Source organism: Glycine soja, chromosome 1, assembly GCF_004193775.1.
Source record: "Glycine soja cultivar W05 chromosome 1, ASM419377v2, whole genome shotgun sequence".
NCBI lineage: Eukaryota > Viridiplantae > Streptophyta > Magnoliopsida > Fabales > Fabaceae > Glycine > Glycine soja.
Genome location: NC_041002.1, coordinates 41,118,939 through 41,141,763, shown reverse-complemented (window position 1 = coordinate 41,141,763; position 22,825 = coordinate 41,118,939). Strand labels below are relative to the sequence as shown.

The window sequence follows — 22,825 nt, the reverse complement described above, 5'->3', positions numbered from 1 at the left end:
AATTTGCTTTGTTTTTTCACGATGGATGTTTCCAAGAACGGATCTAAGAATATATTAAAGGAGCAGTTAGAAACTTTCTTTTACACAATTATTTAAATACCTATTGTCAAACAAATAATTATTTAATAAATAATAAGTTTAACCAAATATTTATTATTAATTTTATATGTAAAATTAGAAATAAAATTCACTAAGAAAAAATTAAATAAATATTAACACAAAAACCTATTTTTATTCATTTTTTATTAATATCTCTTTCATACATACACAAAGGATCTTGATAATTATCTCAAAGGGTATCTTTCTTTATAGAGAATAAGAGTAAAAAAGAAATAAATAAATAAATAGTAAAATAATCACATATATTTTATTTTAATTCAAAATTTTTATTTCAATTTGCTTTCTTTCTATTCTACCGAACAAATCGCAAAAATTATCAGACATAATATTTTAAATTTTTAGGTCTAAACGAGCATGCGTTGTATTCATCCTATATTTTGATGTATAATATAAATATAAATTATTGATATTTTAATGAATTTTTTATAAGTAAAAAGAATTATTATGTTAAAAGAATATTGTCCACTATTATACAAAGTATATTATATTTCAATCTAACGTCCAACACTCTATATTCAACACACTATTGTGAAAATTTATTTTTTAAAATTAAATTATATTGTTTTTAGCTTTAGCCTCACCCTCTAAAATTAAATTTATGACTCTTGCTGACTAGCAGCATTGAATTCAACCATAGTCACATTTTAAAGTTAGGAAATATATACAAATTCTTTTCAATTGATCATCATAATTAATTTGTCTCCAAATTAAATTTTGTATTTTGCAGGTCTTCAAAACTTGAAAAATTTAAAAGTGTTAGACTTATATGCAAATTATATGGTCGGCTCAATTCAAGGTACCACTAAACTAAAATTTCATACACTCGCGCGTAAATATAAATATTTAATCAAAATTATTTTTAAGAAAATGTGACTTATATTAATTAATTATCTTTAAACTTTATTTATTGCTATTCCAATGAAGTTATTTTTAATTGAAAACGCGTCAATAAGAATACCATAAATTTTAATTGCCCATGGATGCATTGCATATCCTTTTTTTTTTTTTTCTAACATACCATTAACATGAAATATTTATTAATTTTGTTTATGATTAATCTCTGCCAAAGGACCTAGTTGATTATATTTAATAGAATTTGAAGTGGATTAGAAGGTCGCTAGAAGGAGACTGAATAATAACACTTAACTAATTATGACTTTTTCTAGTTCTAAGAATACACTACTTAAGAAACTTTGTTAGTAGCAATCTTTATCATTTGACAGCATTTTGTATAAAAATAGTTTTCTAGTAAAAATCTCATAAAGGTGTTGTCATACACTACTCAAGAAACTACTCAAAAATTATCAAAGTCCAGACAGTGTAAGATCTATATTTTATCTGTTATGCAATCGAGTAGACGTTGCTTTTGCACTTTGAACACAGTTTGAGAAACTTCTAATGATTTTACATCAAAGATATACCATTGTAAAATATGTTTCTCAAAGAAAAGATATAAAAGAAAAAAAATCATAACCAGTAAAAAGGATAAAGCACACATAGAATTTACTTTAGTTCATCAACAACCTTGGGCTACGTCAAATCCCTACACTTGTAGGATTTTCACTAACACAAGTACCAACTATGCTATTTTTTCTTCTCTGAAGCCTCCACAAGCTTTTACACCAGTATTTTTCAAGCCTTTGTGAGCTCCCCCTGAATATTCTTTCAAAAATTTTTACTTGGCTTCACCATAATATTCTTTAAGCGTCTGCAAACTTTAGCCAAGTATCTTTCTGAAAGTCTCTCTAGGCTTAGAACCCTCATTATCACTTGTTATTTGACTCTTATAGCAACTTGTCATGATCACTCAAAACCTTTAGAAGTAGTAATCCCCTAATTGCTCTCCCGAGGTTCCTTATTCCAAATAGATTTTTTTATCAGCAAATGTTAGTTTGTTACAATGTTAGTTTTTTTAGTAGAGGGGGATCGAACTCGTGACTTTTACCCTCTTCCCTTCTCCATTAACAATCGAACCCACTAAATAGGTTTTGTGTAAAGACAAGTATCTAATGCACCTTTCATGGAAAACTCATCAGTAAGCTCCCCTTGAGAAGATATGGCTAGATGGATTCAGCTTTAAAGTCCTAAAGAGTCTGAGCTAAGGAAGATTATATCATAAGCTATGTGTGTGTGTGTGTGCAATTCAACTTCTAATATATACCCTTGCTATCCTATTTTCTTTCCTAGCAAAGAACTCCTTAAATAGAGCTTTGAATATGTTTGTTGGTCCCTATCTTGAAAGGCTTAGAGACCAAGGAGATTTTGCAGAAGTCTGAAACTCCTTTTCTTGTTACCAGATGCCTTGTTGGTATAGGACTACTTGTTGTTAACTAAATCTTTCTATTGAGAAAAACTCAAGTCCCACATCGGCTAAAAATAAAGCCAAGATAGAGTATATAAGTGAAGGACAACCCTCACCCCACGAGGTTGCTTTTGGGGTTGAGTTAGGCCTAAACTCACATTCTAAGAATCTAAGATACAAGTATAATTATATAAGACTCAATGTGTTCATGTAAAAATTGATTTTCTCATTTTGAGCATTATCCAAAGTAATATTCAGTTTTTCTTTTCTCTCCTTTCTATCTCTCTACCTTGAACTTTATCATGGTATCAAAGCAATACCACCCTTCACCCATAATTTTTGCTTTGTTCATTTTTTCTCTCTTTCCTCTGTGTTTTTATCAAAGCTTGGTCCTTTAATTTCCCAATTAACTATGTACCCTGAGAAAGTGCTCGACAGCTTCTGGAAGTCACGCTCAGACATGATGTCATTCCCACCGTCGCCACCACACTATGCAACGGCAACATCGATTGCACGCTCTCCCTTTCTTCTTATCCTGGATCTTCTAGAAGAAGCGTTGTATGCTTTGAACTTCCTTCCATACTCTTAGAGATGTGTCTTTGTATCTTGATTTGCAGGTTGGTTCCTTCTTTGTGAGACAACAATCGAATCTTGTTCACCAGTTTTACTCCGATTCCAGTGGCATGATTCACGTTGATGGAGATTCAGTTGAAACCGTGTGTGACGTGTTGCAACTTCATTCAATTGTGTAGTTACTGAATTTTACTACGATTGAAATCAAGACAATTAATTCTCTTGAATCTTGGGATGGAGGTGTGCTTTTGATGGTCTCGGGTTTTGGGAAGATAAAGGATATCAGTGGGAAGTGGAAGAGGAACCAGAATAGTTTTAATTTGCATGGCTAGAGTAAGTTTCTCCATGTCTAGCATTATCCAGTTTTTACCAACAAGGTGTTTGATTAAATGCTTCTAAAGATTTTGAAGACTTTGGCTTATTGTTTTCATCCTTTTAGGTTTGATTTGATGATTTTAAGCTTCTTTCCATGGTGGTTAAGTATTCTTTTAGCTTCTGCCATGGATGGTTAAGCCTTGGTTGTTGTTAGTTCACAAAGTGTTTGTGAAAAGTCCTCATTAAAGATAGATTTTGTGATTCTTCTATTTTGTTGATGTAAGTTTATGTCTGTGGTGATTAAACATTGTTTAAGCTTTTGTCATGGATGGTTAAGCATTGAATTGTTGTTTTGCTTTTGTCTTGAGTGGTTAAGCATTGATTTTAGCTTCTGCTCTTGATGGTTAAGCCTTGTTGCTTCTGTCAAGTGGTTAAACTTTGAGGTATAGTTTATGCTTCGTGTCAGACCTTAATTTCGTCTGGGAATATTGCTCGATACAATATTTTGATTCTTGCTAGAAGAATTACGATATTTGGCACCAGTTACAGTGTGAAGCAAGGAATCACTCAATGTTTTGATCAAGAAAACAAAAAGATACAAAGGAAAGGGGCAAAAGGGTCTTTTCTGGATTTTTCTAGACACTAGCTCGCCCAGGCTAGCATCTGCCTTGCCTGGGCCATGAAATAGCTTCATGCCTAAGCAACCAGCTCGCCTGGGCGAGCTCATTCCTTCAGGGCTAAGCATCAGCTCGCCTGGGCGAGCTTCCCCTGTCCCTAAATGGCTTTTTCATATAAATAGCCATGCTGGGGGATGGGGTTTAAGGGTTCAAAAGTTGGGAAAAGAAAGAGAAAGAGAGGAAGAAGAGGAAGAAGGAACAAAAGTAAAGTCGAGGCACTACCGAATTGCGACTGTGATCATTCCCTACACCGTTCTCTTGTTCGGTGTCCTTCGTGCAATAGTCGATTAGTTTTTTGCAAGAGTTGAATGTAATCTATGTACCCTTAGGGGTCCCCTCTGTTATTATATTCATCTCCTTCATTTATCATCGGTGATCTCGTTTTTATTTGTAAAGTTTAATCCTAATCGATCACTAGTGCTGTAAAATTGTCTTTAAAAGAAATTGAAAGTTAATAAACAAAACCAAGATAAAACCAACGCATAACTAAACTTCATTTCATCAAATATCACTTGAAATCATTTCAAGATCCAACGCCTTAAACGACTCTTTGTTCGCAATTACAATAAATCTTTCAAAAACATAAAATCAATTTAACACACAAACATTTAGACTTAAAGAACTACGTAGGTCTGAATTCCTCATCGCACCTGAGGATACATAGGAACAAGGGCAACCCCCTTGTCGACCCAAAAAAAATATATAAAAAGGGAAAAATAAATAATTTTGAAGTCACGTTGTGCATACTCGATTAAAGGCTGTCGTCCCTGGTGACGTATACGTGGGGTGCTAATACCTTCCCTATACGTAAACAACTCCCGAACCCTTATTTTCAAAATTTGTATACCTCTTTTTTTGTTTTTCTAACATTTTCCTCAAATAAAATTTGGTGGCGACTCCACTCATTTTCTCCCTAGGAGATGAACATGCTTACCCAATGTATTTTGCTTTCGCCATCTTGTCGTGAAGTAGGTTGCAACAGAGGGCGACTCCATTGGGGACTGCTAGAGAGTTAAGCCATTTTCATCGAGTGTGTAATTTTATCATGACTTTTGCTTTTATTTTATTTTTGCAAAATAAAATGTGCCATTGAACCCTAGGATAGACGACATGTGCTATACTTAGGTTGCTCTGTTCACGCATGACACCTACATTTTTTTCACACCCCTTTAGATGATGGACCCTATACCCAGGTCTGTGTGAGCCATACGGAGTGGAGGTTGATCTGTAGTAATGTTAGGTCTCCGAATCACTTGATAACAGTGAAACCTCATCTAGGGTTTTCCTCTTTTGGTGAAGCATTGTCGCTGATAGTCCCTATCGCCACAATATATTATCTAAGAGGATGATATCTCTAGAGGCCGGTAAGGTTACATGAAAGTACCCTTAGGAGTTATCGCTAGAAGTGAACTTTTGGACCCTTTCCATTCGGTTCCTGAATTAGGGGCATAGAGCAAACACACTTTGGCTTGTTCCTTGATCGCATCATGCATCTCTTCATGGCATCATAATGGACATATCATTCCTGCATTTATCATTTATCATATTCATGCATTGCATTTGCATAAGTCATTGCATTATCATACATCTTCATTTGGCATGCTTTTGTTCTACCAATTACATACATTCTATTTTCATCGTTCGCATGTTATGTTCACTTATGCATGATCCTGACACATAATTGCTCATGCCTTGCATTTTCCTAAAAAAAACAACAACAAAAACACACACAAAAAAGAACAAAAAGAAAGTCAAAATGAAGCGTGAAAGTTTACACCACATTCTTAGTTACATGTGTTGGGTACTATGATGATAGCTATAAACAGACCATATTGGGGTTATACACCCATTTCTCTTGAAAAATGATTCAAAATCACGTGAACATGGTACATAATGCATTGTTAACTAGGAAATGATGGTTCTTCGGGCGTCTCATGTCGATCTCACAATTACATTTGTCATGCATAGCATAAGTGTGCCCTAATCATTCATCTTTATGATAGGTTGTAGAAGTATTGACAATCAAAATTTCTATTCCTTGGATTATGAGGTCGAACCAAGCACATGCTTTTAAGAAAAGGTTTTCATCAAGTATGGAAGTAACCAGCTTGCAAAAGTTGGGGCAGAAGATGGATCGAGTTTACATAGCTTCTTTGGCTACTGCCAACACAGGATTAAGCTAAATGATTTACAAAATTAGGGACTGTTGATGTCCATGTTTTATTTCCAGTTGCACTTTCACTCTGACAAGATGTAACGAGCAATATTGTTTTAATGAAAATCTGAATTGATTCGACCATATGTTCTATTGAAGTCCTGGGTAAAATTTGCAATACTTCAACAATGTATCGTTCACCTAAATCCATGTTTATTTTTCTTTTCACATTGGTTGCATTACTCACTACATTCTTTCCTTGAAAATCAGAACTGTAATCATTGTAATCAAAAGAAAAGAACGCGCTTTACGGCGCCTTTACCAAACGTGTGCTAAAGCTAGAGTGATGAGTGAAATAAAGGAGGTACAAGAACAGATGAAGGCCGACATGGAGGCCATGAAAGAGAAAATTACCACAATGATGGAAGCTATGATGAGTATGAGAAAAATGATGGAGGTCAACACGGCTACAGTCGTTGCCGCAAGTACCGCCACTGAGGTGGACCTGACTCACTTATCTGGCCTCAATCAAGTAAATCATCCAATCTCAGATATGGTAGGTCAGAGAGGCAAAGCATTAGGAAGTACGGGCGCCCCCCATTTCGTGCAGGTCTAGAGCAAGCATTCTTTTCCACCATATGGCTTGCCTTCCAACTATACACCACCCAATGTTGCACCTACTCCCGATGAGAATGTCGATAACTCCACTACAATACCCATTGAGAGCAAACAACCCTAATCTAGTCATGCATAGATCCCTCAACCCATGGGAGAGACACATGAAGTACTCTGAGACCACACTCTAGCCAACTTCGAGCCTCACCTTGGATATGCCACTAAGGGGCATGCATTTTGTGGCGTACCCCTGCCAAACACTTTGGGGAGGCCTCAATATCGCGAACAACCCCAACCCTTACATTTTTCAATAGGAAGAGGGCCTCCTGCTATGGTGGAATGGGAGAAATTTGATCATATAGAGGAAAGGTTGAGGGTCATTAAAGGAGGGGAAAATTATGCCTTTGCTGACATGGCAGAGTTATGCTTAGTTCCCGACATGGTCATTCCTCCAAAGTTCAAGGTGTCAGATTTCAATAAGTACAAGGAGACTACTTGCCCCAAGAATCACCTGATGATGTACTGTAGGAAAATGAGGGCATATGCGAAAGATGAAATTTTTTTGATGCATTTCTACCAGAAAAGTCTTACTGGGGCAGCCATCACCTAGTATACTAATCTGGAACCTTCTCGGGTCCATTCCTGGAAGGACCTAATGGTTGCCTTCATTAGGCAATATCAGTACAATTCTAATATGACTTCGGATTGAATGTAGTTACAGAACATGTGTAAGAGGGAGCATGAATCTTTCAAAGAATACGCCCAAATGTGAGGGGATCTAGCAGCTCAAGTAGTGCCCCCAATGATGGAGAGGGAGATGATAGCAATGATAGTAGACACATTACCTGTGTTCTACTATGAGAAAATGGTGGGTTACATGCCTTCAAGCTTTGCAGATTTAGTGTTTGCTGGTGAGAGGATCGAAGTGGGTCTGAGAAAACGCAAATTTGATCATGTTGCTTTCATGAATAGGAAGCTTGAGGCAAATGGAGAGAATTAGAAGGAGGGAGAAACCCATGGTGTGACTACCGTTCCTACATGGCCAAATTTCCCACTAGCTCAACAATATCAATACTCAGCCAATATCAGTCATTCTCATTACCCACCATCCTACCAACCAAAAACACTCAATCATCCACAAAGGCCGCCCCTAAATCAGCCACAAAACCCACCTAATGCACATTTGAGGCCAAACACCACCCTTAATAGGAACCCAAAACACCAACCAAGGAAGGAATTTTCCATAAAAGAAGCCTGTAGAATTCACTCCAATTTTGGTGTCGTATGCTAACTTACTCCCATTATCTACTCAATAATGCAATTGTGGTCATAATCCCAGCAAAGATTCCTCAAACTCCATTTTCCCGAGGATACAACTCGAATGCAACATGTGTTTATCATGGAGGAGTTTCAGGGCATTCCATTGAGCATTGTATGACCTTGAAACATAAGGTACAAAGTCTAATTGATGCAGGCTGGCTAAAATTCGAGGAGGACAATTGCTTGTGAATTCTAACATTGGCAAGCGATACTATGCATGATACTTAGGGCAATTTGCTCAAGTGACTTGCGCTCCTGAGTTGATCTCCAAATCTGTTCAATCAAAAATTGCTCGTTCTACACGTTTAGTGGGGGTGCCATAAACAACGAGTAAAGTTAAAAAAAGAAAAATGAAAATAAAAATTGATTGATTGTGTTTCAAATCAAAATAAGAAGTACAGACATTCATATGACCTCATTTTATCATTCTTAAAAGTTGTCTTTTTGAGAGAAAAGTGAGTTGTCAAGAACAAGAATCATTTGACTTAATCTGTCAATTGAAAATCCTTTAAATATTTCTTGTCCTTGAAAATTCATTTTTGAGAACCTGCACAGATTCTTTCATTTTTCCTTGCTACAAGGTCATGACAAAAGACAACAATAAATACCTTAGAGCCCTACACTGGGGCAATGAGAAGCACTATGCATGAGCCTCAAGTGAACCTAGGAGTAGATCAGAAGTTCTCACCCGATAGGTTGAAAACCCAAAAGGGCAGCAGCCTAGGAAAAAATTAGGATAATAAAGAAATAAAAAGAAGAAAAAATAAGGAGTGTGTTTATCAGAGGTTTGGTCCCAAAATCCAAACTACAAAAGTATCTAGTCAAGATTTAAAATGACACATGGTCATTGTTTCGACATCCCAAACACTAATTTATCCCTTGCTACCCCCTCCGAGCCAAAGGATATTTGTTTTCTAAAAACAACACAAAACAAAAACAAAAACAAAATAGAAACCCCAAGTAGGAACCACCGCTAAACCGGCAGGAAGAGCAATGCAAACAACACATGCATGAAGTTGGGCAACAATGAAAAAAAAAAGAAAATAAAATCCGCCAAAGGTGAGTGAAGAAAAAAAAAAGACAAAAGATCTCCAGATTTTACAAGGAAGACACAAAAGTGCAATAAGGATTAATGTATAAGACAAAAAGAGTAGAGCCCAACCAAAAAGTTGAAATGAATAAAAGTACAAGCAACGCTCTCGAGGTTCTTACTCAATATAACCCTTAAACACTCTTTGAGCCTCTCTGGTCCTTTCTATAATAGCTCTATTACCCCTAACCACGTTACAAGCCCAATAAAGCCCATGTGTATCAAGGAATGACTAATTTTACTTTTAAGTTGGGATTTTGAAATGGAACCCACACACACTTGTGATTGATGAATATATATATATATATATATATATATAAAGAATCCTCGAGATTTCGCACTTGCATATTTGAGAAGAAAACTCATTTGAATAGGAGCTCGTGGGAAATGCCCAAAGACAATTGTGATAGTAGGGTACATCTGATCTTAGTCACTCATGCAAACTCCTTAGGATTCCTTTTGAATCCAAGGGTGGCCTTTGTTGTATAAATTCTTTCGTGATCAGCCCATGTCATCAAGTTTCAGCGGGATTGATAGATCCTTGGCATCACTCTATGATTTTAAATCAAGAAAGTTTCACTTGGTCACGTACCAAAGTGTGACAATCCATTTCCATCCTTCAATGGAGCGCACGATCGATCCTAAAGCCTTATGTTTCCTTGTTGTGTAGAATAATAGAAGGTTTTAAACAAAAGGAAAGGGACGAACCCTAGGATCAATATTTCAATTGATTGATTAAATGTCAAATGGCTCCACTACCGTCATCCAAAATTGTCAAGTGATTAAATCAAATCATACACTCTGAAGGAGTCCCCAAAAAGATTTGCAAAAGATAGGATGAGGTTGCATGAGTTATCATGTCCTTTAGAAAAAGACATTCAATCTGTGTTTTTTCACACAAAAAAAAGGGGAAGAAAAAAGAAAACAAAATTAAGATCTCCAAAAGAGGAAAGAATGTCATGAGCACTACACAATTTTTCATTGCATTGCATTGTTGCGTACAAAACTGGCATTTACTTCATTTTAGGGTGAAGTTTGCATGTCCATGCATTCCAAAACCCATGTTTCACATCAGGCTATGACTCCATAGATTTCTCATTATATACCAATTGTCAAAATCCAATTGCATGATTCATAGGACTTAACGTCCTTTGTTTTTTCCATAAGACTCAACGTCCTTTGCTTTATGATTCAAAAGACTACGATGTCTTTAGTCATTTATGCTTTCAAAGACTACAATGTCTTCCGTCATTTACGCTTTCAAAGACTACAATGCCTTCATTCATTTATGCTTTCAAAGACTATAATGTCTTCAGTCATTTACACTTTCAGAGAATGCAATATCTTTAGTCATTTACGCTTTCAAAGACTACAATATCTTTAGTCATTTACACTTTCAGAGACTACAATATCTTCAGTCATTTACGCTTTCAAAGACCACAATGTCTTCAGTCATTTACGCTTTCAAAGACTATAATATCTTCAGTCATTTATGCTTTCAAAGACAACAATATCATCCGTCATTTATGCTTTCAGAGACCACAATGTCTTCAGTCATTTTGCTTTAAAAGAGCACAATGTCTTTAGTCATTTACGCTTTCAAAGACTATAATATCTTCAGTCATTTACGCTTTCAAATATTACAATGTCTTCAGTCATTTATGTTTTCAAAGACTACATTGTCTTCAGTCATTTACGCTTTTCAAAGACTACAATGTCTTCAGTCTTTTACATTTCAAAGACTTCAATGTCTTCAGTCTTTTACATTCCAAAGACTTCAATGTCTTCAGTCTTTTTCTTTTCAAAGACTTCAATATCTTTAGTCTTTTACATTTACAAGACTTAAATGTCATATGTCTTTTACAAAGACTTCAATATCTCTCATCTTATGTTTTACAAGACTACGACGTCTTTTGCTTGATGCTTTTGATATTTCAATGTCAATGTCCTTTGGCTTTTTTGGTTTCACTTCCTCTGTTTTCGCTGGCGTCCGATTTCGAATAGCAAGATCACTCAGATGAAATTAGTGTCCTTATCTTTACTTGCCTTTTCATTTTCAATAAAAGATAAGTAAAGATGGGCAACTGTCAGACCCTAATTTCGTCCGAGGAATATCGTTTGGTATGATATTTTAATTCTTGCTAGTCGAACTATTATATTTGGCACCAGTTACAGTGTGAAGCAAGGAATCACTCAGTGTTTTGATCAAGAAAACAAAATGATACCAAGGAAGGGGGCAAAAGTGTGAATGTATGTATACATGATTTTGATGATGTCAAAAGAAGAATCAAACAAGGCTTATTTGCTTCAAGATTAATACAAGATTGTTTCAACAAACAAAGCCTTGATTCAAGATTTCTTCAAGATCAAGCATTGCCTCAAAATGAAAGGTTTCAAGTCAACCAAGGCACATGTAATCGATTACCAATGGTTTGAAAGTGTGTAATCGATTACACATCATATGTAATCGATTACCAGAGACTCTGAACGTTGGGAATTCAAATTTTAAATGAAGAGTCACAATTGTTCAAGAAAAATAAATGTGTAATCGATTAAACTAATGTTGTAATCGATTACTAGAGAGGATTGTCAAGGAATATCTCCAACAGTCACATCTTATCATTTGGATTTTGAATGGCCATCAAAGGCCTATATATATGTGTGACTTGGGACAAAATTGGTAGAGAGTTTTGCTGATCCAGAATGTCTTATCCTCTCAAAAGAAAATGAGAGAAATTCCAAGAGAACTTAATTGTCAAATGCTCTCTCAACAAAAACTCTTGGGCAAACACCTGCAAATCCATTAAGAGTTCATCCATGGACATCAATTGTAATATCCTTCTCTTCAAGAGAGAATTCTTCTTTCTTTCTTCTTATTCAAAGAGATTGTTTAAGGGATCGAGAGTCTCTTAAGTTGTAAGGAATGCTGAAGACAAGGGAAGGGTTGTCCCTGAGTGGTTCAGACTTTGTAAAGGGTTTTTACAAAGGGAGTGGAAAATCTCAAGTGGGTTGCTTGAGTACTGGACGTAGGCATGGAATTTGCCGAACCAGTATAAAACTGTGTTTGCATTCTCTTTTCCCTTATCTTATTTATTTTGTTGCAATCAATTGTGTCTTGCATGTTTAAAGAACATTCTTAAATTGATTGTTGCTTCTTCTGCATTCTGAGCCTATCTCTTTTAGAAGGGGGTTAAAAGTTTGTTAGTGGAAAATTAATTCACCCCTTCGTAAGTTATTGAGGCCACAAGGTCCAACAAAAAGGGTATTTTTCTGGATTTTCTAGACCCTAGCTCGCTCAGGCTAGCATCTAGCTTGCCTGGGCCATGAAAAAGCTTCATGCCTAAGCAACTAGCTTTCCTGGGTGAGTTCATTCCTTCAAGGCTAAGCATCAGCTCGCCTGGGCGAGCTTCCCCTGCCCGAAAATGGCTTTTTTCCTATAAATAGCCATGTTGAGGGAAGGGTTTAAGGGTTCAGAAGTTGGGAAAAAGAAAGAAAAAGAGAGAAAGAAGAGGAAGAAGGAAGAAAAACGAAGCCGAGATGCTACCGAATTGTGACTGTGATCATTCCCTACATCGTTCTCTTGTTCTGTGTCCCTCGTGCAACAGTCGGTTAGTTTTTTCCAAGAGTTGAATGTAATCTATGTACCCTTAGGGGTCCCCTCTATTATTATATTCATCTTCTTCATTTATCATCGGTGATCTCGTTTTTATTTGTAAAGTTTAATCATAACCAATCACTAGTATCGTAAAATTGTCTTTAAAAGAGATTGAAAGTTAATAAACAAAACCAAGATAAAACCAACTCATAACTAAACTTCATTTCATCAAATATCACTTGAGATCGTTTCAAGGTTCAACGCCTTAAACGACTCTTTGTTCGCAATTACAATAAATATTTCAAAAACATAAAAACAATTTAACACACAAACATTCAGATTTAAAGAACTTCGTAGATCTGAATTTCTCATCGCACTTAAAGATATATAAGAGCAAGGGCGGCCCCCCTGTCGACCCAAAAATATATATATAAAAAGGGAAAAATATATAATTTTGAAGTCATGTTGTGCACACTCGATTAAAGGTTGTCGTCCCTTGTGACGGGAGCGTGGGGTGTTAATACCTTCCCTATGCGTAAATAACTCCCGAACCCTTATTGTCAAAAATTCGCAGACCTCTTTTTGGTTTTTCTAACATTTTCCTCGAATAAACATTGGTGGCGACTCCACTCGTTTCCTCCCTAGGAGACGAACGAGCTTACCCAATGTATTTTGCTTTCGCCATCCCGTCGTGAGGTAGGTTGCAACAGATGGCGACTCCACTGGGGAGACCCAAGTGGTTAGCTTTGATAGTTTCCTGGATTGATGATTTGAGCTTCTGCCAAATGGCCTTGTTGTTGATTTTGTGTGATGGTTAAGCTTTGATGCTTGCTTTGGATTCTTGGAAGAAGATTAAGAAAGCTGATGTTGGTCAAAGATTTATGGAAGCTACAATTTTTACCCATGTATTTCCGTCTAGATTAGATGTATTTTTCATACTTTACTTTCATTTCCTTTGACATAAATGTATTATCTTCTCCAAGCTGGAAGTGTTTTCAACACCTTTCAGCTTGCAGGGGGATATTAGAGATATAGATTAGTTTGGTTAGTTTCAAATTAGTTATTAGTTTAGTTAGTTACAAGTATAGTTATACAAGACTCAATGTATTCATGTAAAAATTGATTTGCTCATTTTGAGCATTATCTAAAATAATATTCAGTTTCTCTTTTCTCTCCTTTCTATCTCTCTACCTTGAACTTTATCACTTTCTTTTTTCAATTTTATCCACTACTTCAAAAGAGCTTGTCGTGACAATGCCTTTGCACAATATTGCATGACATTTTTCTTCATATAGCTTCTGGTATGTGCTTCTTGGCTATTTAGACACATCAATCTATATTGTTGTCATTTGCACTGCATCTTTTGATGATCTTTATGTCATGTGTAGCTTTTGATAACTCCCCCTTGACTTAAGTTACATCCTGACTCATGCTTCTAGTCATATTTAGCTTTTGATATATGCACTCTGACATAAAATGCATTATTTCCCTTTTTGATTTAGGTTTCTTTCTTCTAAAGTTGGACGGTCTTCGATTTTAAGAAACTTTTGTGCATTGTTTCCATCTTTTCTACATGTTTTTTTATTAAGTCTTGTCTCTTTGAAATTACTTAAGGTATACCATTAGTAGCACAAGTCTAACGGACTTATCATTTTCTTCTTAAAAGTTTGTAGTCATTAAAACATTTAGTCTGAAAAAGGTTATACTTTTCTACCAACAAGGTTCAAACTCGAAATCTTTCTTATAGGGATTGAGCTTAGTACCTTATATCTTGTTTTGAAGAAATCTTTAGAGTGTGTTTGGATGAGGCAATTTAAAATTCTAAGAATTCAAATGCTTCAATTTAAATTCCTTCATTTTTTAAATTCTGTGTTTGGATACAGTCTCTCTCTTCAACAATCACAGAATTACCACCAAATGACAGCCCCAGATTTCAAACCAAAACCAACAAGTCAAACCCAAATTCTCCTCTCTCTCCGTCTTAGACCCGTCTTAGTCTCATTCAACCCCAACCACCTCCATCCAAGTCGACAAATCTTCGGTCTCCGCCACTCCCTCCAAGCTTCTTCCCTTTCAGATTAGTCACGGCTTTGACCTCCACTGTTTGGAACCCGGTTATCCCTTAATCATTGGTTGAATCAACATTCCCCACGATAGACGTTGCGAGGCTCATTCTGATGGTGACGTTCTGCTTCACTGCATTGTTGATGCGATTCTAGGGGCGCTAGGTCTTCCTGATATTGGCCAGATTTTCCCCGATTCTGATCCTAAGTGGAAGCGTTGTGCCTCTTCCGTCTTCATCCATGAATCTGTCAATAATATCTGCCTCCCTTTTTCTTCTCTATCCATATCTCATATTACTTTTGGCTATTTCTATTGTACTATTGTTGATTTTAATTCGATCCCTGTCTTCAATGGATAATTTGTGGACACTGCGTATGACTTTTAACGTTAGTATGCAGAGTTAGAACTTAAGTGGTTGCTGAAATTCAACCTTCTCAAATCACATAATTTCCAAATTCACCACTCTCTTGAAGATAGAATTTGAAATTCTATTCTTTCAACTAACTAAAATCCCTTTTAAAATTCTAAAATTTGAATTCCTTTTACTAAAATATCCAAACAATTACTTTTAATAAAAAAAAACAATTTAATTCCCTATAAAAAATACATAACCTAGTTAAATTACCTTATCCAAACACACTCTTAAGGAATTCTACAATACATAGGTATTTTTTAATTTAAATATAAAAATAATAATAATATAAGAAATATGCATAATAAGTTAAAGAAAGTAAGTGTAAAAACTTTGATAGTCTAGATTTAGTAGAAAAAGAGTAAATTTGAAAATGTATTAAAATCATTGGACGACAGCCCAAGATCCCATTTTTAGAGGGTCGTCAATTTTTTTTATATAAATATTAAAATAAATTTTTTATATAATTTTTAAATTATTTAAAAAATAAAATAATTTTCAATCATTTTTTTAGGGGAACAATATGAGTAATTCATCAATAAATGGTGATGTTTTCACTTATCATTAAAATTTATTCACAATTTTGATAAAAAGAATCGACAATTTAGGTATGGTGTTGAATATAAAAGAGAAGAATATGACATATTATTTTCTTCCATTGCTATTAGCGTTATTATAATTACGTAAACAAAGTTCGTGAACCAAAAAATACAATGCATGCGCAACTTATAAAACAATATTAACTATTGTTGCTACTTTTAAATACACTAAAATTAGCTAATTTATCAAATTTGAAATAGTTAAAATCCAACTTGAAACTATGTCACAAACTAGATTAAATAAACTTGTTTTGATTTCTATTAATATGATTATTTGATTAAAAATTTTGATTATGAACAAATTATTAATGATTTTCCCAAAAAAAAAGCAAGAAGGATAAAATTCAAATAATTACGATAGTATAATTTTCTCAGTTCGCTCAGGACACCAAAAATCTCAAGACAAGTCATGCATTCCCTTGTATGTTTGAAAATATTCCACTAACATTTGGGGTGAAAATAAGCTTGGGTGAACATGGCTTTGGTTAAATAGGTCTAGTCTATTTAAAAAAGTAAGCTTTGACTCTGGTTATTACTTATCATATGCTTTATTTTTAGGCCTGACTTAACCTATTTGAAAGTCTAACTTGACTTGTTAGCCTACTTAATTATATTAAAGATTTATATAAGTCCAACTTTTCTTTACATTGGACAATAGGCCATAAATCATTGAGAAAATTTTATGTGAACCAAACTATAATTTATAAAAATCAAATTGTTGTTACTCAAAGCATCAAACAAAGGTCAAGGCTGACCTTGAGCCTTGTTCGGAGGTGCAATGACATAGTACCTACGGCTAAAAGGAGACCTAACATTTAAAAGAATTAAAGTCATTTAATATCTTTTATATTATTTATTTTATTTTTATAATTAAATTAAAATTATTTTATTTCATGTCTCTTTTTATTTAAATTAAGAAATATGATTAAAAAGTATTATTATCTTGGTTGTTAGTTTCTTTTTTATGTATTACCTTCATAGGTTCTTACTGAATGATTTTTTTAGCTCAATATAACATATCAATATGTAATTGATTTATGATAATAGATTTAAAATATTTCTATTTTTAACAAAATAATAAACACAAACAAAAACACCAATTATAAATGAATAAAACTAAATATTAGTATTTTAGTAAAGAACAAAAACATATGCAATATTTAATAGAAAATGATATTTTGTTGATGATAGGCAATAATGAACGAACTAAAATATTTTCTTTGAGAGAAAGATATTAAATTAAATTATAAATATAAATAAATCTAAGTTATAAAAAGTGTGACAAATTTCTCACTATTTTACCCAAATCTGTAGCGCCCAATCGGAATGGAGATGGATTTAAAAAATATAAATCTTCCTTTTTAAAGATGAACTCATCTTGTCTTCTGTTAGGATGAAGATAGGGAGAGTCAAATCTATCACCGACTTGTCTCATTGTCATGTCTATCTTATGCATAAAGATTTATGTTATGTAATTATTTTAGAAACAAATTGAATGATATATGAAAACATAAGAGTAAATTGAACAAAAATATAATATATCATTTTGAGATTTATGAAGGTCATGTTGTTGTTTTAATGTAGAAAACATGTCATTTTTAATAAAACTGTGTTAAATTTTTTATATAATATATACATATATTTCAAATACTTAAATATAAAATGACTCAATTTAATTTTTCACCTTGGACCCATAAAATTTGAGGATTCACCTGACAAATGTGAAAATAAACAAATTAAGTTTTATAAAAATCAAGTGTAACACATTAATATGGTATAAGTTTATTGTCTTCAAGGTAACTTAGCTAAAAAATCTATTTGGTAATATGACCTCTAATTAAATCATAAATTTATCACTCAATAAATTTATATATTTGACTCTTTATGTAGGAGGATAGATCGATATTTGTACTGTTTTTAAAAGATAAATAAATATATGATTATGACACATTATAATAATTTTAACATAATAATACTAAATATATGGTTATAATTTATATTTACTTAAATAAAATGACATAAAGTCTTTTTAAATGGCCTAAAGGGCTTTTTAAATAACCTATAAAGTCTGATTTAGACCTAACGTAGGCTAGGTCAGTGGTCCCTTTTGGAAACTTAAGCCTATTTTCATGCCTAATTAGCATTGACTTAACATTTGACAAATTTTGCATTAACATTTCCTACAAGAAGATGAATGTGATGGTTAAAAAAAATAGAAAATGTTTCTGTAATTATATGAAACTTTAGGAAATATTGTTGTAATTTATTCCAATAAATATAATAAAAAATAATTTAAAATATCAAATGTTTCATTTATATGTCATAATTTTTTTGAAAAAATTATGTCATTGTATAATTAATATTAATATATTATTTTTAAATAGAAAAATGCTAAATTGTACGAAGAAGAATTGTACGAACACAGACAAATTAATCTGATTGGTCATTGGTCAATATTTTTATCTTCAGCACCCAATTATCGCTCAGAAGAAAAAAACCAAATTATCGCTTATTGGTAAGGGTGGAAATAGGCCTGACCGACCTACTGGAGTTTACAACCTTGCTTACATAAAGTCTGACTTGAACTGTTCTAGGTTAGGCTCAGATTTTTTTAAAAGCCTATTAGATTAAATAAACCAGGCTTAGGTTTATTAAAAAGTCTTGTAAGCTTGATAGACCTGAATTAAATTATGATTATTTAGTTATTAATATTAAGTTAACATTTTATAATTGTGGATACACTTATAGTTTGCCTTCATAAGAATTTATGTATATTTTTAAATAAATAATTTTCTTATTTATAATTATACTTTAATCCTATGTTTTATTTTATTGTATAAATTTATTTTCTTCTAATTTTTAAAATTTTATAATTTCATATAAATTATAGTTTTTAGTTATTATAAATAAGATATTATAAGATAATATCTCAAAAAGAAGATATTATAAATAAGATCATGTTGAGATAAATTGTTTGATAAGTACTTATAAGAAAAGAAAACAAGACAAAAAAAATTTCTCAAAGGGTAAAAGTGAAAATAAAAATAAATGAAAAAATTGAATTTAATATTCTCATAAATCATTTTTGCTTGCTGTTCTACAAGACTGTTCATTGATATTGGGTTTATGCATTCCAGTGATACTATATTTGATCTTATTAAATAAGATTTTAATTTCAATATTTATAGATAAAAAAACACGATTAAAAAAAACTCCACTAAAGATGAACTAACCAAATTCCTAATAAATTAATTATCAACAAAATTAATAAATATTCTCACACCAATATCATGAAAAAATATAAGGAGTTAGCCTTCCCCACTACCTTTTTGGTCTGATTGATCTTTTTTTTTTTTTTCCTTTGATTGTTATTATCACAGATAATATATAATCGCTTATAAAAGAAACAATCATTTTTCTTTTGAAAGGATAAAAGAATCAATCATATACATAAGATTGTTATTAAAAACGGATCACAAATAATATATAAAAGTCCTGGATAACTAATTTGAAAGGAAATGACTAATATGCTCAGCAAGGTCTCATTATTCTTTCAAAAGTCTTGGATAAAATGCATATCAAATTTATGCACAAACCGTAAATGAAAAAGACAACCATTTTGTACTATGATAAAAATCAAATATACATAACTAATTTTCCTTTTTTCTTTTCTCCCCTTGTATCTAAAAGATTAATTCATACAACAGAGTTTAAATAACCTGCATTACACGCTTCCCTTACCTCTCCCACTTTCTACTCCTATCCCCCAAGTTCAAAAGAATGCTCAAATGCAGGTAACTTGCACAATTATTTTTTGAACAAGCTAGCCAGTTCACCTTTCTCATACATGGAGGTCAATATATCACAACCCCCAACCAGTTCACCATCCACAAAAATCTGAGGGAATGTGGGCCAGTTGCTGTACTTTTTAAGTGTTTCCCTCAATCCGTAATTATACTCTTCGTCGAGCACATTTACACTCTCATAATCTACTCCTTCATTTTCAAGAATGGCTATCACCCTCTGTGAGAATCCACATAAGGGTGCACTTCTAGGGCCCTTAATGAATGCAACTACCTTGTTCTCTTTCACCAACCCGTCAATGAGGTTCTCAAGAGGGACAGTTAATTGCATGCGGCGACCAGGTGTTAATCGAAGATCAGGCTTCCTTTTAGGTGCCTGCCTGACCCAAGTGGCATTTCCTGATTCGTTGCCAGGTGGAACTTTTCCACTATCTTTTATGTATTCTTCCATCCAAGACTTCCATGCTTGGGTTAGAGTTTCTCTGTCTGGTTCATCCACTACCCCAGCCTACAACAGACAATTTTACGAAGAAAAAAACACCATCATTATCACTGGAAATTTGGAGAATAGTGACCATAATTAGATTAGAATCAATGCATGTGACAGAGCAAATTATTATTGATATATTAAAAAAAAAGAGGAGCTTTCAGGAGATCACATCACTTCCAATAATGTTTGTCATCTGTGCTTTTATTCTGCATTGTTTCAAATCATTTTAAAGAACAAGAAAAGAACACATGGATAGTGAGTTATGATTAAGATGATTACTCTGACCATTTGAATGGTTTTCCATTTCTTTAAACAAAATAGTGTAATGAGATGAGTAAATCACCTTTCTCAAAGAACTTAACTCATTTGGTTAAATAGTACAACAATTTACTGAAATGGCATTGCTCATGGTGGTAAGGAATAAAGTTGGAATAATCATGGTCAACTCCAAACAAAGTAACAAACTACACACAAAAACTTAGTTGTAGAATATCTAAGCATCAATAGAGAACCTCATATAAGTTCTATCATGAGGTTGGATCAAAACTAACCTCAGGAAAAATAAAAGAATAGCACAATGTTATAATATATAAACAAATCTTTTTTAGTAGTCTTCCAATAGTACAAAGAAGATCCACATTCTCAAGTATAATTTTACGAGGTTTATATAATTTTGAGCTAGCACATTGTAAGAGATCATGTTCATGTAGAAGATGCTTCATTCACTGATGAAAAATATCTTTTATTATCGCAATGCACTGAAGTTATAAGCCCAGAAAGGACAAAAATATCAGAGAGTGAAAAGGGATGCAGGAAGATAAGTGTGCCTCATACAAACAGTGGAAGGACCAAAATAGTAAATCAGAGTGAAAATTTATCTCATCCCAAAATTTATCTACAAGCAAGATTTAGCAAATCATACTCACTATGCATAATTCTATATTTCTTTAGTCCACGATTTCATTCCTAATAAAGATTTTTTTAAAAAAATAAAAGAAATAAATTGATAGATTAACATAAAATAAATGTCTTAATATTTTGTTAATCATTTTATACACTATACAACCCTATTAATTTACAATTAAAATATATGGGGTCCCCTTCCTTCTCCAAAACTCAACTTCCAAACATGTTTGAGTATCCGTTGCAAACGGACGTTGGTAGCAAAATGAAGTTTGCAAAGCATCTCCACCCTTCCTAAGCATCTAAACCAATAATAAATCAAACAACCCAAGGTGGCACCACACAAAACAAACCATTCTCCAAGCCATAACTTTTTCACTAACCAAAACCAAATGAAACAACGAGAATAAACAATTGAAAGTTCATACTCACACATTTCACAGTTCAGAAACCAGAAAAACCCTAACCTTAACGGAACCGCACAGCTCCGGCACTGATTTCCAGTGCGCCGCAACGCTCGCGGCAATGTTCCGCGACAAACCGATGAACTGAACGTCGCCGTTCGTGTCGTACACGGCGTAGACGCCGGCGCCCGACGGCAGTTCTCCGGCGGGGCCGTCATTTTCAGGCGACACCGCCAGCGCCTCCGTATCGCCGAGGCTCTTCACGGCCAATGCCACCACGCGCGCGCGAGGCTTCTCGGAAACGTAGGGTTTCAGAGAAATTGGGCGCGGGTTAATTGAGGGTTTTAGCTGGAAATTGAAGGAAGGGGTAGGGGTATTTTGGGGAAAAGAAGAGCATAAACGATGGGAGGAGAGAGCTTGCAACGAAGAGAGGTTGAGGGTGGCCATTGATGAACGATGGCGGTAGCGTGAGAGAAAGAAACAGCTATCTGTTTCGTTTCTGCGTTTGAGGGAGTGTTGCATCAAAATGGAAACATTTTGGGCCAAAGCCCAATTGCTTTCGGAGATTCTATTTGCCAACATTTTATTTTTTGCACTCTCAGTTTGTATTTTTCTTTTTCATATAAGATAATATCCTTTTTGAAAACTACTGTAATTTCTAAGATACATATTTACTTAGAATACTAACGACACTCTCTTAAATATTTTCTTTCTAACATATTTTATTATTTATTAAATTTTATTAAAATATCATTCATTTGAGTAGGTCTTACATTTCATTTAATAATTTTCTTACTTAATTTTAAAAAAGAACTATCAAAATTAATAATATTTATTAACTTTCAGTAAATTACATAGAGAATGCCACAAAGAGAATATAGAAAAAAGTATCGTTGATATTTTAATGTTTAGACATAAGTAAATGTCCTGAAAATAATTTCCATATTTTACTTTTAAGAAATACTAGAAAGCAACTTAATTTCCAAAACATAATAATTACATTAAGGAAAATAATCTTTTCAAACTCCTCATTTCGTTCTTCTCACTACCATCCCCTTTCCCCAATTCTTCAAGCACCCCCTTTCCCCACCTCGTCATCTTCTTCAAACATCTTCTCGTTCTCTTTTATAAGCATTGTTCTTTGCTATACTCTATAATTTTTTCCATGTGAGTTTCCCCTAGGAACTTTTTTGTTTTTTTTTTTTTTTGCATGTCCCTAATATGGCAAAAACTAATTTCCATTATTTTAATATATATAATGAAACCGAACTTTTGATGTATATCTTGGCACAATTTTATCATAATGTTTTTTTTTTTTAGTATCCTGTCAAAACAAGTAAAACTAGTTTCTGTTGAGTGTCTTGGCAAAATGTTGGTGTGCCTTTTAA

General features: G+C 33.7%; 1 protein-coding gene across 1 annotated transcript; it reads right to left on the bottom strand.

The window, feature by feature from the left end:
* Positions 1 to 19,356: 19,356 nt before the first annotated feature.
* On the bottom strand, positions 19,357 to 21,983 carry LOC114416048 (bifunctional monothiol glutaredoxin-S16, chloroplastic-like). The gene is made up of 2 exons (XM_028380929.1): positions 21,501 to 21,983; positions 19,357 to 20,148 (listed from the first exon to the last, which is right to left on the bottom strand). The coding sequence occupies exons 1-2, from the start codon at positions 21,957 to 21,959 to the stop codon at positions 19,645 to 19,647; spliced, it is 963 nt and encodes a 320-aa protein (XP_028236730.1). The 5' UTR covers positions 21,960 to 21,983; the 3' UTR covers positions 19,357 to 19,644.
* Between the last annotated feature and the right edge of the window lie 842 nt (positions 21,984 to 22,825).